At 50.9% G+C, this 17043-nt stretch overlaps 1 protein-coding gene, 1 long non-coding RNA gene and 3 other non-coding genes across 5 annotated transcripts; all 5 read right to left on the bottom strand.

Annotated features, from left to right (window-relative positions):
• Positions 1 to 1551: 1551 nt before the first annotated feature.
• Positions 1552 to 5054, bottom strand: LOC128936133 (somatomedin-B and thrombospondin type-1 domain-containing protein-like). Its single transcript, XM_054274876.1, has 5 exons — positions 4700 to 5054; positions 4199 to 4393; positions 3632 to 3710; positions 2993 to 3157; positions 1552 to 2461 (listed from the first exon to the last, which is right to left on the bottom strand). Exons 1-5 carry the CDS (start codon positions 5052 to 5054, stop codon positions 2344 to 2346), a joined length of 912 nt encoding a protein of 303 aa, XP_054130851.1. The 3' UTR covers positions 1552 to 2343.
• Positions 5055 to 9501: 4447 nt separating this feature from the next.
• Positions 9502 to 13038, bottom strand: LOC128936006 (uncharacterized). Its single transcript, XR_008482971.1, has 4 exons — positions 12795 to 13038; positions 11934 to 12067; positions 11015 to 11151; positions 9502 to 10061 (listed from the first exon to the last, which is right to left on the bottom strand). It is a non-coding gene; the product is annotated as an uncharacterized LOC128936006 (long non-coding RNA).
• LOC128936191 (small nucleolar SNORD12/SNORD106) lies at positions 11222 to 11312 on the bottom strand. The gene has a single exon (XR_008482982.1). It is a non-coding gene; the product is annotated as a small nucleolar SNORD12/SNORD106 (small nucleolar RNA).
• LOC128936190 (small nucleolar SNORD12/SNORD106) lies at positions 12168 to 12258 on the bottom strand. Its single transcript, XR_008482981.1, has one exon. It is a non-coding gene; the product is annotated as a small nucleolar SNORD12/SNORD106 (small nucleolar RNA).
• On the bottom strand, positions 12974 to 13058 carry LOC128936192 (small nucleolar SNORD12/SNORD106). Its single transcript, XR_008482983.1, has one exon. It is a non-coding gene; the product is annotated as a small nucleolar SNORD12/SNORD106 (small nucleolar RNA).
• Positions 13059 to 17043: the final 3985 nt, after the last annotated feature.

Here is a 17043-nt window from a genome sequence, read left to right as displayed (position 1 = left end):
TCTGTTTCTCCATCTCTCCCTTGCTGTGGCAGACCCTGCTGTGAAGGTTTTCAGCATTGCCATGGGAACGGCACATCCTCCACAACAGCCTCTCCCCCAGCGGGGCTGCCCTGCTTGTTTACAGCACAAAACCATTTTCCAGCAGTGTTTTGCTTTGGATTTCCAAAGTTTCACTTTTTCCAAAACCCAGGGAGTAGAAATTATGGAGATCATAATGATGAGTGGTGATAAAACTCCTAAAGGGAAACAGGCAGGACCCAGTATGTGTCAACACCATCAGCTGATTTTCATTTGCAGGGAAAGTAAACTTCATTACCTTCTACTCAAAAGGCTCACTCCTGCTCCCTCTCACACACTTCCCCCAGGAATTTGCCAACAGGATCTGTTTGTACAGTCACACAAGGTATGGAGGTGAAGCCAGCACACTGCACAGCCCTTTTTAGGATGTGCTGATGCAGAGATTTGCAATGTTTTGTGTCATCCAGTGACAGTCTGTGCAGAAACACAGCTGCTGTGAGGGTCCCCTGGGGGCTAAATCTTTCATACTCCTGCATCTCCAGGCCACAGTGAAAGAAGGAAAGGCCTGGCAGTCCTACCATGCCACCAACAGTAGCTCTTGATAAGACCATTTGTTATCAGCTCTCAGGGATGAGACAGCAGCAAAGAAAATCCGTGTGGAAGAATAGTTTTTAAAAACTACTACACAAAAGCTGCATCCTTTGTAGCTTCACTACTCAATTCTGAAAGAATGTGGTAAAAGCAAGGTTTCCCATGATCAATGGTTTGGGTAGATTTTGAAAATGAAAAACTATTCCAATAGCTGTTTCCATTCTGAAATAACCACCTGCCTTCTTTAGGAGCCGATGGCTCAATAAGGGGCTTCTGCAGGACAAAGAAAACTTTCCAGTGACAAAATGCTACTCTCATTACAGACCACTAAGAAATGAAACTGGCTTTCAGCTGGACAGAGATCCTCACTGCAGAAACCAAAATGACATGCTCCAGTGATTTATTCCCAACCCACCCCTGGGGCTCACACCCCTCTGCTCACACACCAGCAAGTGTTCCTGAGCGGGCCACAGGTTAATGACAGGTTATGTTACACAGTGAAATACAAGACCTTTTGTTTTTTTCCTTAAAATCTTCCTCCTCTGGGATGAGGGATCAACCCCTGTGAGTCTTTAATTCACAAACAGCCTGTACACAGCCTTGCTCTCAAATCCCTACTGCACTGGCCAAAGGCTTCAGGTGCTTCCAGAGCTCTCCTGGCTCCCCACACACCTCAGCATCTGCAGCACAAATCCAGTGCCCCTTGGTGTCTCCCTGCAAGACCTTCAGCATGGTCATTAGAGGGGTTTGTGATCCACTTCCAGACTAGAGTTGGAGCTGAGCGTTAAAACTCTCCTGGAGCCAGCCCCAGCCACTCACCCGGGTGTGACAAACAGAATGACCTCAATCTCACACTGCAGAGAGTTCCTGTCTGGAACAAATTAGGTTAAGAAGCTAAAGAGATGGCCCTACACACATTAATCAAACAGACAGATATTGGGAGAATATCTCCAGTCTTCTTTATTTTCATTTATAGAAAAGTATTAATATTAGTAAGCAGAATATAAGGAAACTATTTCAAGTATTTCCCAGTCAAAAACACAAGGCTATAGTCAGCCCTCCTGGCACAGCTGAGCTGACTTCCTATTTAGAGCCCCAGGAGACTGCATTGCATTTTGGGCCAACTCAGAGATGTTCCTTGAAGCTGAAGTCAAGGGCCAGTTTGTCTCTATTCTCAAAGATTTAAAAAGCACATTTCTAAGTTCTGTCATTACCTCAGCAGCACAAGATCAACCCTCTCTAAGACTGAGGGCCAAATGAAATTATGAGACCAGGGAGGATGAAAATAGAAGGAACAGAATCACAAGCAAGAGCAGGAAGTATCCACAAAGTGCTGTTGCCACAAAAAGAAGGCACTTGGATTAATTTATTTTGCATTGTTGATTCTTCATTAAGACTTTTAAAAAATAATAATTAAACCTGACTTCTTATGGCCTTTTTTGTTTGATTTGTTATTTGGTAAATTCTCATTCCTTTCAAGAAAGGAGTAATTGCAAGAAATCATCAAGGTCAGACAAGATTCTCTCAGGGAAAAAAAGAGACTGGCAGTTCCCACCTGATTTCCTTGGAAATTGAGGAGCGCACACACACACACACAAGATTCCAGGTGGCTGTGTCCAGCCAGCACCTCTGGAAAGGCAGGGAAAGCAAAGGCTCTGACACGGAGCAGTCCCTGCTCTGGCTGGGGCTCTGCTGCTGCCGCACACTGGGGCTTGCAGGGACTGCCAGGAGAGGTCAGATGAACAAGAAACTGTGAACAGAAGGGCAGGAACAAGTGTCCAGCCGGCGAATTCTCCTCCAGGTTCCCTTGCATCGATGGTTCCCCACCGCCTGCCAGTGTAACAGCTGATTCCTGAAACACAGTCATTAAAGTGAGAGAAAATGAGCTGCACCTCCCCTGCAGAGCAGTCACCACGAGGTACTATAGGGCTTAAATCACCCAGCAAATCCCATTTAGTCTGCAACATCCCTTTTTACTCCATAGGCCGATTCTGCCTCTCTACCCTGTAAAGCAGCAGCAGCCACAGAGAGGCCCCCAGGTTGTACTAATGTGAAGTAAAACCTAACAGTGACAGGAACAGACAGTTTTCTGTAGCACTGTGCCCCTTCCCAGATTTTATCATTTAAGGATTTGGATTTGAGGATTTTATAATTTAAGGTTTAAGGAAATTTCTCACATCAATATCTCCCATCCCTGACCCCTGGAGAAGCACAGCTACCACAACTGGATCAACTCTTGCTCTGTGCAGAGAGCTGCCCACAGAGAGCCCAAAGACCCCTGATTTCTCCAGAGAGCTGCATGCAGTGCACTGTGCCCCTGAAACAAGCGGCTCGAGGGGGAAGAATCAGAAATTCCACATGAAGCCAAGGGTAAAGCTCTCACTGCGGGCTGGCGGCGCCGTCCCCGCGGCAGGGCTGCCCCGGGCGGTGCAGGGCTGGGGGCTGGCACTCCACGCAGAGCCGCAGCCCCTCCCGGAGCCCGCTCATCCAGCGCTGGCCGTGCCGGCAGCCCGGCGCCAGGGACACCAGCTGGAACTGCACGCAGTACCTGCAACACAACAGCCAGCTCAGCTCAAACTGCAGGCACGCGCCTGCCACACCACAGACCTCTGATTAAGAACAACCAAACCACACCAAAAAATCCCCCTCCCCAAGGTCATGAAGAGAACATGTCATGTACCTGAATTTTGACAAGGTTAAACAGGGGATAAAACTACTCTGCTGAGGCTTTCAGCTAACATTTAAAAAGTATCAGGTATGACTGGCATCTGTTTTTACCAATAGGGAGACAGACTGGTCAAGCATTTGACTAATCTAATTCCAAGTCTGGTATGCACTTGCTGAGCCACATTTCCTCTATCGTCTCCCCTCAGTTACTTAGAATGGATTTTGTAGAGCAGGTTGTGATGGGAGCTAAGATATGGACTGTAAAGGTTTTCCTCGTGATGCTCTCCCACCTGCAACCAGAGAGGCTCTGCGGGTGGAGCACAGCCAAGTCCCTGAGCCACAACCTCCAACTTACCCTGCCCTTTCACCGCCGTCAGCTGCAGCTCTTTTCTTCCTCGCTTTTCCAAACCCTCCCGTAGTTATTAATGCTGGGACTGTGTATACCAAAGAGAAAGGGTACAGAGTGTCAGTGGCAATGGTGCTTTAAGGCTCGTTATGTCTGCAAAACAGAAAAGATGGGCTTTTAATTTCATAGGGTTTTAGCTTTAGAAATATATATATATATGAAAAAAATAAGTGTGCAACACTCACTCACAGAAGTTTTAAAGAGACATAAATCTGCCAATCTCACCAAAATTTCCAGAGATTTGCACTTGTATAAGTGAGAGCAGAGCAGACCTGTAACATCTCACTTTTGGAACACAGTGGATCACAGCAAATGGTAGGCACCACTTTCACCATTGTCCCGTGAAGGACTTGTCTAAGCTCCTACGCAAAGAGCTCAGTTCTCAATTAGCCCAGGCAGGCCCACAGCAAACATACCACTGTCTAAAAACAATCCTTCAAACAGAGGAAAAAACAGCTCTGCTGACCCAAACCAGAGTCCTCCCAGGACTATCCAGGCACTTTTCCATGGACTTACTGAGGGACTTCTGGCACTCTGTTCCCTGCCGACTCCAGTACTCCACGCAGCCAGCCCTCTCCTCCAGAGCAGGACATGATTCTCCCCCGTTGCTGGGCTCCTGGATGATGTGCCTCGTCCGGACTCGATAGGTTGTCTTGCAAGGCTCTGCACAGCCACTCCAGGCACTCCACTGAGATACGACACAGGGGATCGCTGGAAGAAGAGCAACGGGGATGTGGAAGGTTACAGGAGTCATGCCAGTGAAATGCCTGCTGCAGAAATAACACTTTTGGACATAGCTCACCACATCCTTCCTTATTTCAGAGCTGTCCCATGGTTGACTTGGGCAGTTCTCAGCAGTTCTTCTCCAGGCTCTTCCCCACAGGCGCCGCTGAGCCCAGTGGTGCCCGGCGGTGCCGGCCTGCAGTCCCTCACCTGGGCAGGCCAGGCCGCAGTCCCTCACCTGGGCAGGCCCGGCCGGAATCCCTCATCTAGGCAGGCCGGGCCGCAGTCCCTCACCTGGGCAGGCCCGTGCGTAGTCGTGGCAGCAGTCGAGGGCGCGGGCGCACGCCTGGTCGCAGTAGCAGGGCCCGGAGGAGCCGTCGGGCCGCAGGCCGGCGCTCAGGCAGCCGCGGTCGCGGCCGGGGCAGCAGAGCCCGAGGGCGGCGCAGCCCGAGGGGCGGCGGGGCAGCGCCGGCGGCAGCAGCGGCAGCAGCAGCGGCGCCGGGAGCCAGCGGGCACGGCCGGCCGTGGCCCCGGGCAGGCGGAGCCGGGCGGGGCCGGCCGGGCGGCAGGTGCCGCTCCCATCGCTCCGTGCCTTCATCGCCTGCCCGCTCTGTACCCTCATCTCCTGCCCGTTCTGTGCCACTCCCATCGCTCTGTGCCCTCATCTCCTGCCCCTGCTCTCCCCTCATCGCCTGCCCCTCCGAACCGCCTCACGCTGGCCGCGCACCCTGCAGTCCCTTTCTGTGGACTCGTCAAACCAAAAACTCTTCAGCCCTGACTGCTGGTATTTACCCACCAGATTATCAACACATTGTCATGGAAAGATAATGTGTCGATAAGCTGGTGGAGACAAATTTGTTTTGGTGGATTTGACTCCAGCATACCTTAGGAGCCATGAAGAATGGAAAGTACTTCACTGCCAGTACAGCAGCTCCTAAGGACAACGATCCAGCTGGCTATGCTACCTCTCTAAAGAATTACCCTGAATTTTCTTCTTGATTCAAAATGCAAGAGGCTTAGAGAGATTACAGCCACTCCTGTGAATTATTTAGCTATTCAGTACAAAGCAAAGGGCTTTACTGTAACTTTTTAATCAAAGAGGCTTGCTCTAAAATATTGATCACAACAGATGTTATACCTTGCTGAACATTGAATTGGGATTTATAAAACCCACCCACTGACTTTTTTTTTGCAAGTGATTATGCTATTGTACTAAGACTGGGTATGGACAGTGCTCCAACATCAGGGAAACTGCAGCAAAGATGTTTCTAGAAAAAGAGAAAATAACATAAGAGGACAGGTTAACACCTTCAGCATGTACAATTTTGGAGGCATGGGCATAGAGGAGACCTGGCACTGCATCAGCTTGGGCATAACATGGTAAAATGTTCCAAAAAGATAAGAAATAGAACGTTAGCTTCTTTGTATATCACTAGATGTCTGCAGCAAAGAACAGGCATCTCATTTGCTTGGCAGTGGTTAGATATTGTCAGCTTGGAAATCACACGTGTGGCAAATCCTCCAGTGAGCAAGAGGCATAAAGGCTAAAGACTGGGAGAGGAAAGAGAAGAGCACTAGAAATCAGTAGCTATGGGGTCCAGGAAGTTGGAATTTAAAGATACCGTGTTAATTCCTGCCTCTGCCAATGAGTCACTCACTGTGTGACCTCGGGTAAGTCATTTAACCAAGGCATGTCTCGTTCTTGATCTAGAGCAGGAAGGACATTCCCAAGGAGATTGCATTACTCAGCTGATTCCTTCACACCAAGCAGAGGTGGGTGCAGCTGTTGTGCAATTCCCTGAGGGGCACTAACAGAGAACACGTCCCAGGGCCAGCACACACTGACAGAGCACAGCTCCCAGGGCCAGCACTCAGTGGCAGAGCACACTCATGGGGTGCTAACAGAGCACAGCTCCCAGTCGAGCACTCATGGGGTGCTAACAGAGCACAGCTCCCAGTCGAGCACTCTTGCTGCCCTGCTCCACATCACCCTGCCAACAGCTGAGCTACAAGGAACACCTTCACCTTATTCTGAGATACACAGACTGAATGAAATTTAGCTTTAGAAAGCTATGGGTCTACATAAATACTGCAATTTTGACTGACCCTGTGTGGCTAGGAAAGTTGGATCTCGGTCCAGGCATCTCAGAAGGAGATGCCCAGCAAGCTCCTGGGAGCAAACTTGGTTTCTTGTCTTACATTCCCAGAGTGAAAGCAGCTCTCCCTTGTTCTGGTTTGACATAGCCTTGGGGATTTTTTAGGGTTTGGGGTTTTTTTCCCCTGACAGGCTCTAAAGATGCCAAGGAAATGTGGCCCAAGACATGCTGGACCATCAACCCAGCAACAGATTTCTAGCAAGACAAATTGCCAAGTCTGGATGGGTCTGCGGGCCCTGTGAGGAGCCAAGCAAGTGTGCTTTTACAGAAAGGAAATGTGGCTAGTCTGTCATACAGGGAGAGGTTCAGGAGCAGAACAGCTTGCAGGGATGTCCTTGGGAACACCAGTGGGTGTTCACTGTAGTATAAAAAGGGGCATTCTTCGTTGATGAAAATAATAGTTGGTCACCATAGAAGTTTTAAGAGCAATACAAGCAGAGGATGGTAACCTTTGGGGAAAACAGGTAACTGCCCCTTCTCCTCCAGGTTCTTTGGAACTGTCTTTGCCCTGGGATCTCAAGTTTACACAGGCAGACAACCGAGTGCAGCTCTCTGGGACTTCTTGTAGGCTCACCTTTTATTCTGCTGCCTGCAGGACTTGGCCCATGAGTCCCAACACACGTTCTACAGTGTGGGGATCACCAGAAATTCTTGACAAGTCTGATGACTTGTGCTGTGAATGGTAAAGGAAGGCTGTTGCCTGAATGACTAGAGCTGCCTATAGACCTCACAACTATGGTTCAGTAGCTGGACATCATAGAGAAACAAGGTAGGAGATTTCCTTGGTTGGTTTTCCCAAGACTGGATGACACCATTCCTATCGGAATGACAAAAAAGGTCGTCACATCTAGACCACATCAGCAGAAAACCACAGGACTGACCTGAGTAACATCTCCACCACTGCAAGGGATCTGCCAAGAGGTGTGGAAGAGTCTAATAGTCAAAAAGTTATAGCTGCAGAGCATCTGTTTAAAGCAGTGGATGCTGTACGAGACAGAAATGCTCTGCTTCAAAACAAAGTCTTCTTACTGCCTGGAGCAGACTAAGGGTCCCAAAATCTGGATGTTCTTTGGGTGCTCACAAACACAAGTTGTGCTTCATTAGCTGTCCATGGTAATGTCAAGCCTGTCAACACAGCTGATGTGTCATATAATCTTATCACTGAACAGAGAGGAAGTAACACAGCAATTAGAAGCAGCAATTAGTAATGGGCTGTGCTTTGCCACAAACTAATGCAGCAGCTAACACATGGGTCTAAAAAGAATATAATAATCACCATGCAGTCAAAATATGCCTGGGTCTTTGGGAATACAAATGTTAAAACTCTCCCTTATGTATGAAAATTTCTATTAAAAGCAACATCAGACAGAGAAATAATCTGTGCTATTTTTCTCTAAACGCTCATGGCACCAAGAAACAGATCTGTTTGAGAAAAGTAAACATTTGCTTAAACATACCAGCCCAGTGAGTGACTCCAGGCTTCAGTTTAGAAAGTTACACGAGTACCAACAGCAAGGTCTGTGTCTGTACAGCTGATGGAGCGGAGAGCTGGGCCTGGCCCCAGCCCTGCAGAGCCCCAGAGCCGCACAGTGTGGCTCTGCTGCAGGGAGCCCTCCTGGCACAGAGCAGCTGCAGGCCAGCCTTCATCCAGAGCACACCTGAGCTCCATCCCCGCCTTCAACCATCCAGCACACAAACTCGGGAGCTGGCCAGGGCCAGTCGAAGTCAGACTGCTTTAAATTCAGTTAAACCTCCTCATCCCCACCTCTTACCAAAGCAACCTAGTAAGAGATTTTCTAACGGAGTTGTCTGTCTCCCATAGCTGCTACAGCCCAAGCAGTGTCTGTACCGGCTCCCCACGCCCCAGGAGGTTCTGTCACAGCTGCTCTGGGGGCTCAGGGGACCCCGCGGCAGATCTGGGGGGGCTCAGGGGACCCCGCGGCAGATTTGGGGGGCTCAGGGGACGCCGCAGAAGGTTTGGGGGGTTCTGGGGACACCACAGCGGGCCTGGGGGCTCTGGGACACCGCGGCAGATCTGGGGGGCTCTGGGTGCCCGCGGGCCAGCGCCCTGAGGGTCAGCAGCGGCCGCAGCACGGCGCCCCCTGCGGGCCGCAGCGCGGCGCCCCCTGCGGGCCGCAGCGCCGCTGCAGGCGCCCAAACCCTGCCCGGGGTGCCCCCAGGTACCCAAACCATCCCTGCAGCATTCAGGGGTTGCCTGGGATTAGTAATGTACCAACCAGGGTGGATTAGTAACCTACCAAGTTTCAAATTTCATCCTGATGCATACATGCAATAGCAGCAGAGCTTGAAACCTGACATGAGCAACTGCTCTTACAGAGGCAATAGAACATGCCAAGAATGTGTTTCAGCTGCATGTGTCTCCAGCTCCCATTGGACAAGCACTCTCTCCTACTACAGAATGTTTGCTGGTAGGTCTGCTCATTACAATAATGAAGGTAATTGTATTAGCAGCAGTTCTGGTCCCTCACTGGTAAGCACTTTTAAGAGATCAGGCTGCTTACATTAATTGAATAAGAAAAATCTCTACTCAGTTTAATTGAAGACTGCTCTGAATGTTGAATAATAGCAGACTTTCCATCATTGCTGTTTCCCACTAAGCACACATGCCAAAGCCCATCCTCAGCTCAGACACCTCAAGCCCCATCCCAGAACCACTGAAACTGATTAATTATGCAGATGAGCAGACTGCACCTCTCCCCAGACCCGCAGCACAGCAGCAGCCACGCACTCCAGCTCCAGGGTATGCGGAGCTCTGTTGCCATGAGACACCTCTTGCTTGGCTTGAGGCAGCAGGCAGCTCCAGCACCACTCACAGCAGCACACTGGTGCTGTGCTCTCCAACTCCCCAAACCACTGTGAGATCTAGGAATGAGCTGTTAAACGTGGGTCAAGAGAATTTCAGTTACCAGCCAAACCAACCCATTACTCAAGGTTTTATTAAAACCAGGCTTCCAACAGTACAGAAACACACTGTGCTGCAGCACCCCAGACACACCTTGCCCACTTCACAGGCTGCCAGGGATACAGCACTGCAGCTTTCTGGATGGCAGGGGAGAACCAAGCCCTGACTCCCCTCCTTACACACAAGGCCATCCATCCTCCCAGTAGCTGACAGCTGCTCCCAGGAAAGGCTTCCCTGCCTTGCATGCTATGGCATGATCTGTGCCAGGTAGGGAATGCAGCCCCTGCCGACAAAAGCATCCAACTGCATTAAACACGCAGCAAGTTCCAGAATCCACTCCAGTTACATGCCTTGTACCCAGGGGACAGAAATTGTAACACCCGCTGTCTAAGCTGGCAGGACGCAAATTCATCACTCCTGACGGCTTTGAGAGGTCAGAACTATTGCAGGATATGGGAATGCTGTGGCTTGAATGAGGATCCCAGGCAGCAGCATGGGAGCAGCAGAACCATCCATCTTCTTAAGCACAACGCTCATACTCCAGCAGGACCCAGGACAACTTTTTGTAAATCTCAACCTGTCAAAAGAACAGACAACATTCTGTCTATCCACTGTACCACAAACAGCAATTCTTCAGCTTTCAAATCCACTCCAGCCCCATAAAAACCACTAGACGACAGCTGCTCTCTAAAGAGGACGAGTTTCCTCCTTGCCGAGCACTCCAAACAGGGTGAACTCAAACTGCACTGCAGGAGCTTTTAGGGCAGGACTTGACAAGAACTAACAGGGCAGTGTGTGCCAGAGAAACATTCAGTCAGCTCAACCAACTCCACCATTTGAACTGAGTACTTGGCATGCTTTTGCTGAGGGCACAATCCTGCTCTTGGGAGACAGAGCAGCTGCTCTCAACAGCAACATCAAGCTGGAACTGGACAAGCCAGTGGCAACAGCTGATGATCTGATGAAGTTCTATTATGCACATTTTCTAAAAAAATTAGTGAAATGCTAACCAGACAGATTTTTAGATGTCACATAGTTTATCTTCAAGTAACAAAAAGAACACCAAAAACAATCCCTCTCTTACAAACACATTGCTGAAAGCATGACTGTCATCCACTTCTCAAGACATTGAGAACCTCCCATTGGGGGGACTGAACTCAAAAACTATAAAGAACAAAAGCTCCTAGACTTTGCAAGAAGTACCTTAACACTGCTTAAATAGGACAAGACAAAAACATTACATTTATGACCTTGAAGTTTAATTGAAATCTTTCAGACCTCTCTGCCCTTAATTTGAGATCTTTGGAAAAAACTTTAACAGGAACTTCCCTGCAGGAAACTACTTTTTTAATAGGGACACTTAGGTTTTAGCACTTACAAGGGCCCCTTCTGCAACACTAATCCCCACTCTGCCAAACATCCAGGGACTTTAACTGGTCAAGGCACTGCAGAAGCAGCTTCCTTGGAAAAAGGCATTCTTTCCCTTTTTCTTTATTAAACCCAGTGAACACAGGTGAATTAAAGACTTACCATTCTCCCCTGACAAAGGGGCACACATGGTGGAGCAAACCAGACAATGTCCTCATCCACATCTCTTCATTGTCAGCTGCAGCCTGAACTTCAGGTCTCCCCAAGGCTCACCTCCCCACCTCTGCCTTCACAGTGCCCTGGGGGTAAAGCCAAAGGAACTGTCAGCACCAGACCCTGTCAGGGTGTGGGACACAGCAGCCATTCCCTGCTGGTGCATCAGACACGATCTGGCTTGAACAGCAAGTAATCAACACTGTCGCTCTGATGGGGAAAAAATTCAGTCATCACTTACACCAGCAAATCCCCAGGAGCTGTGGCTGCACTCACAGCAGCTGCGCCACACTCCCACATCCCTGGCAGAGCCGCGGGCACTCTGAGCCAACAGCAGAGGAGGCAGCAGAGCCATGCCCACTCTGGCAATCCTCTGCACTCCCTTAAGCTGGCCAGCAAGGGTCAGGGCACAGGAGCCCTGCCAGCGCACCCCCACAGGGACAGCTTCAGCCAGAGTGGCTCCTGCTCCTTACTGGGGCAGCTGCTGGGGCTGCCCATCACACAGGGCCCTTAAAATGAGCCCTCTGAACACAAAGCAGCAGGGAAGCACACAGGACAGAGCTGTAAGCCACCACGCTGTTCCAGCTCAGCTCACACAGGGGCAGCTTGCAGCTTCCTGTCCTGCTGGTTGCGATTCACTTTGGACACGATGGAACCGGAGGCCCAAAGGACCTCAAAGCAATGCTTCTGCAGGAGGAAAATTCCTGTACTCTCACTTTTACAATACTTAGGCTAACACTCATCAGTACGGACTGCGGGGATAAACTGGAAGCAACTCCCTTGCAGAAAGGTATTTCTTCCCCGTCCCCCCTCCCTTCCCATTTGTAAATTTAATTAAATGTGATTCACACTTACTTCAAAGGCTTACCATTATTTGCTAGAGATTCAGGCACAGTAGAGCAAACCAGACAACTGCCCACATCACACACCTCTTCGCTGTCAGCCGCAGCCTGAACTTCAGGTCTCCCCAAGGCTCAACTCCTCACTTTTGCCTTCAGTGCCCTGGGAGTAAAGCCAAAGGGAACCATCAGCATCAGGGCCCCGATTTCAATATTTTGGGCATTTGTTAACACCAGGGTGTGGGACACAGCAGCCATTCCCTGCTGGTGCATCAGACACGATCTGGCTTGAACAGCAAGTAATCAACACTGTCGCTCTGATGGGGAAAAAATTCAGTCATCACTTACACCAGCAAATCCCCAGGAGCTGTGGCTGCACACCCCCAGCAGCTGTGCCACACACCCACCTTCCCTGTAGAACTATAGGCAATGAGGCAGTTAATGCAAATTCTTCCCCCAAAATGTGGATGGCTGGCATGCTCTACAAGTAGAGGACAGGGAAATAGTCCCAAAAAATGGAGAACAGCAATGTATGCGTGTTCTAGAGCAGAGTTCAAGATAGCCAAGTCATTTAACAGAAAAGGAGGCGTCAGGAAGAGATTAACAGATTATTACTGCTTTTGCAGTCCTAGGCCTGGTATCCACGTGGGGCTCCCGTTCCCCGCCGGCAGGCGCCGTGCGGCCCAGGCCACGAGGGGGCCGCCACCACCGCCCGTGCGGGGCCCTGCAGCCCCTGCCGCGGGGCTCCTGCGGAGGGACCCACACCTGCTACCTACAGTAACACCGCCCTGGCCACGCGCGGCTCTTGTAACTCAGTAACTCCTTTGGAACAGCAAATATAAATATGGGCGGTTTTAATTCGGCTCGGAACAGCTATTTTGCAGACTTACCGCCTGGCCCCGGCAGATGTTCGGGCCTGCCGGCGCACGCCGGGGAAGTGCCCCCATCGCCGGCCTGGCTCCGGGCACGGGGATCCCGCAGGCGCTCTGGGCTCCGCCATCCTACGGAGAAACAAAGCACAATGAGCACCGGGAGCAGCGGACGGTCAGCACCGGCCAGTGGCCGCTTCGCTGGTACATCAGACACGATCTGGCATGGACAGCGATAGTCAACACTGCCGCTCTGACGGGGAAAGAGTCATCAGCTCCACCAGCGAGAGCCCGGGGAGCTCCGTGTGAGCTCGGCCGGAGGGCGGCCGGGCCCGGGGCCCAGCGGGAGCGAGGCGGTCACACGGCGCGGCGCTGCCCCGGCCGGCGGGCGCGCACAGAGACCCGGCCCACCCCCAGGGAAGTGGCAGGGGGAACTCCCGAACGCTCGCCGCCCGCAGCACCGGCACTCACCTCGGCCAACCCGGAGCAAGAGGCCGCGGAGCTCCGCGCGAGGGCATTTATGGGCTCCGCAGGCCCCGCCCCGGGCCCGCCCCGCTGCCCGCGCTGAGGCGCCGCCATGCCGGGCGGTGCCCTGCGGAGCCGCTGCTGCGGCCTCAGGAGCAGGGGCCGGGCTCACGGCGAGGGGCCGGCTCACGGCGAGGGGCCGGGTGCCCGTGCGCCCGCCCGGCGCTGTGGCGAGCTCGGAGCCGCGGGAGGGGGCGGGAGGCGCCGCCATTTCGCGGTGCCGCGCGGGGCGGACGCTGCGCCGCATGGCCTGGCCCGGCCGCGCTGCGTGCGGGTGAAGGCGGCCGGGGCAGGCGGAGCGGGGCGAGCAGCGGAACCCGGGGTATCGGTACGTTTGGTATCCTTTGGGATCGCCGAGCGTGGCTTTGGACACTTAATTTTTTTTACAAACTAGTATAATAAACAAGAGTTAAGAGATACTCTGCCTTGTCCAAAGGCACGGCCGCTGCAGCGCCGACAGCCATCACGGCCGTGCTCCCCATGGCTGCCGGCGCGCAGCCGCGGCAGCGCGGTGGGCGCGCCCGCTCTCGGCTCGGGACTGTGTCGGGGGACCCTCCCCTGTCTGCAGGTACTTGGCTTTTAGGTGTTTAGACAGGTAAATTATGTTGCGTTAAATCGTCTGCCACTGACTAACGTAAGGAACGAAATAGAAAACAAAGGATGTGTCTTGAATGAAAGGAGCCCAGTTTGTAACCCAAGCACTGAGTTGTGATTTTTATCGCTAAAACTTCGCCCCGGGCAGGGGGTGTGAGCGCAGTCCCGCGGCGCCGGGGGAGCCGCGCCGCATGGCGGCCCCGAACGCTGCCGCTGTTCCCGACAGCGCTGCCCGAGCCCGAGCCGCGCCCGCCCGGGGAAGGCAGCATCTTCGGTCTGGAATAACACCAGCGGAAGAGATGGGGTTGAAGTGCAGCAGGGCACGGGCAGGAGGAACAAAGCCAGAAGCCTTTACAGCATCTGGGACTAAACGCAGGAGAGGAAGAGCTGTGTCCTGAAGGAAGAAGCTGTGGTCCAGACTGGCTCAGAATCCTGCCATGGCTCCATGCTTTGCTTTTTTTTTTGTTTGTGAAATACACACTGCTTAATTCAGCTCCTGTTAAAATGATTTTTGCAAATTAAGTGTGTTTGTAGGCAAATAATTTTTGAAAGCAGCTTATCAAACAGGACTTGTGGAATAAATCTTGATGCTGTTAATCCAAGTACCAGAACACCAAAAGATGAAAAGACAATCAAAGGAAGGACATTTTAAGAGGATTACAGGGAAAATCTTGTTCTACTGCAAACCCCTTTCACATGCACAATGCAAAAGGAACTGTAAACGTGATTTGTGCTGCCTAGCTTGGCAAGGAAGGGAAAGTGGGGAGGTCTGAGATAGTCAACAGCTGCAGCAGAACTTAGTATTAAATTTATTCAATTTTATGTTTGGATTTTATTCTCCTTGGCAAAACCAGGTGGAAAATGTCTTTAGCTAAATGAGTTCTTCAGCTCAGGCTTGTTGGACTCAGGAAGTTCTCAAGAGGCAGCAAAAGTCTCCAGTCCCAGTTCTCCTCCTTGTTCCCCTGCAGTGCAGGGGGAGCTCTGGTGCCCCACAGCCCATCCCAGGACATCAGGGGACACTCCCGTGCCCCGCCCAGGGTTAGGGTAAATGGCTGAAAGACACATTTATTTCTTTTTAAAGTACCAGAGAATTTATTTGCATTCTCTTACAGCCCTCACAGGGATTCTGTCAGCATCTCCCATGTGCCAGCTCATGAGTGTCAGCCCCGAACCATTCTTTTCTCTGGGCAGGGGAGATGGGAAAAAGATGAACTGTTCTTGAATTGCTAAACAAATGTTTCATGTGCCATCTTAACTGCTACATTTTTATGTTCAGGGTTCTTTTAAAACTGACTATGAAGAAATCTAAAATTTGGTAGGGATAAAACCCCTGCTTTTCCAACATAACCTAAACCAGCACCAGATGCTACAATATTCTTGACTTTTCTAATACAGATTGTGATTTTCCAGCAAATAGACTTTATTTTTAAAAAAGGCATCAAGAAGGCCATTAAAAGATCTCCCTGAACTGTTGGGTCAGCAGCTTCACTGTGACAGTCTAAATAAAAGAGTCAGCACACTGATGGGGGCTGGAAAAACAGCTTCATGAGCTTCTGCCAAATCACACACACTGTTCTTTTAGAATAGGAAAAATCCCAAACACAAAATTCACAGGATGGATTACTGCTATGGCTCCAGGCTGCTTCCCATTCAGCTCTCCCACAGAGCCTTTTATAAGAATTAAAAAGTGCATTTTAGCTGTCTTGCAGGCCAATATTCCCAAAAAATTTTGCAGAAATTCTTTCAGATCTTAATCCTGAAAGCAAGACTGATGGATCACAAGGTCATATTTGTTCCTTGGGGAATCAGGCCTTCCGGCTCTGAAACCAGGAGTGGAAGATGGTGAGCGCAGGCCTCCCTGCCCTGCCCTGGGCAGCTCTGCGTGCAGCATGGCTGCAAGGTTAAAAGGCTGGGGCAATGAGGGGGCAGTTCTGAGGAGAAACAAGAACACTGTTTCAGCTGTGTCTTCTGCCTTTGCTGCATCAGGCACAGAGGAGACAACAGGAAAAGCAAGGGACTGTAGTAGTCAGCCAAAGCCCCACTTTTATGCAGAGCTCACGTCAGCTTACCCAGAATCCACACGGTGCCACGGAGTGTCCCACCAGGAGGCTGTGATTGCAGCAAGGTCTGGGAGAGGAGACACTTCTCTTACACAGGCCCAAGAGGGGATCAGGGTGTTTAACAGCACTGCACAGCTCCCCGTGCCAAAGTGCCTTAATCCAGGTTCCTATAAAACACAGCATTAGCCACAAGTGACTGCTGCAGAAGAGTCCCAAGAGCAGGCTCTAGTCCCATCCGAGGAGAAAAGTCAAGTGCAGCAGATGAAGGCAGGGAGAACCTGGGTCCACTGCTGTCAGTGCACTCCCTGCTTTCCAATAGGAATGGTTTAGTAAGGAGTTTCTGAGTTGGAAAAATTTGCAATACAAAGCCTCAGCCTAGCAAGTTTCTTTTAATTTTTAAATGTACAGCATTTTAGTTCTACAAATGTAAAAAAAAAAAAAATTAAAACCAAAAAAAACCTTTACAATGTTTGGGGGTTTTTAGCTTATAATGATCACACCCAACGTGATTCAATGCAATCTGGTCTTCAGTTCCTGTGGCCCGATTGCTTTGGATGATGCAAATAAAATGGCCAAGACATTTAGCTCTGAAACAGCACCTGCAGGAACTGCCCTCTGTGGCAGAAGTTCCCGCGGGCGCTGCACACAGGTGTAGGATCTGCTCCTGCAGGTCACAGGTAAGTAAACACTGACCGTAGCTCACACTGGACGAGACACAGACACGTGTCAGCCTGCGGGGCCGTGCTGGGGCCAGCGCTGCTGCAGGAGCCGAGCTCTGCTCTGCAGCACTGCCCCCAGCAGCGCTGAGGCAACGCAAGGCTGTGGCTCAGCTTACAAGCAAACAAGGAAACAGAGTTAAAGTCTCTACTTCGAGGAAGTCCCATCCGCTGGCTGTGCCAGGTTCCTCGTTTAAGCGAACTTTTAAGTTTCACTTTGAAGTCCAGTTTGAGCTCCCATTAATACAGCTGCACTAACACTGTGGCACAAATAACAAACTGTACCCACGTTACTTTGCATTCCCTTGCTCTGCCAGGTCTGCATGCCCTGCACAGCACAGAACATAGAACATTCTCTATGCGCTCGAGAACCAC

The sequence above is a fragment of the Melozone crissalis genome, unplaced genomic scaffold, assembly GCF_028551555.1.
Source record: "Melozone crissalis strain CALT ecotype California unplaced genomic scaffold, PUWL_Pcris_2 ptg000017l_1, whole genome shotgun sequence".
NCBI lineage: Eukaryota > Metazoa > Chordata > Aves > Passeriformes > Passerellidae > Melozone > Melozone crissalis.
The sequence above is the reverse complement of the archived record's forward strand: the minus strand, read 5'-3'. Positions and strand labels throughout refer to the sequence as shown.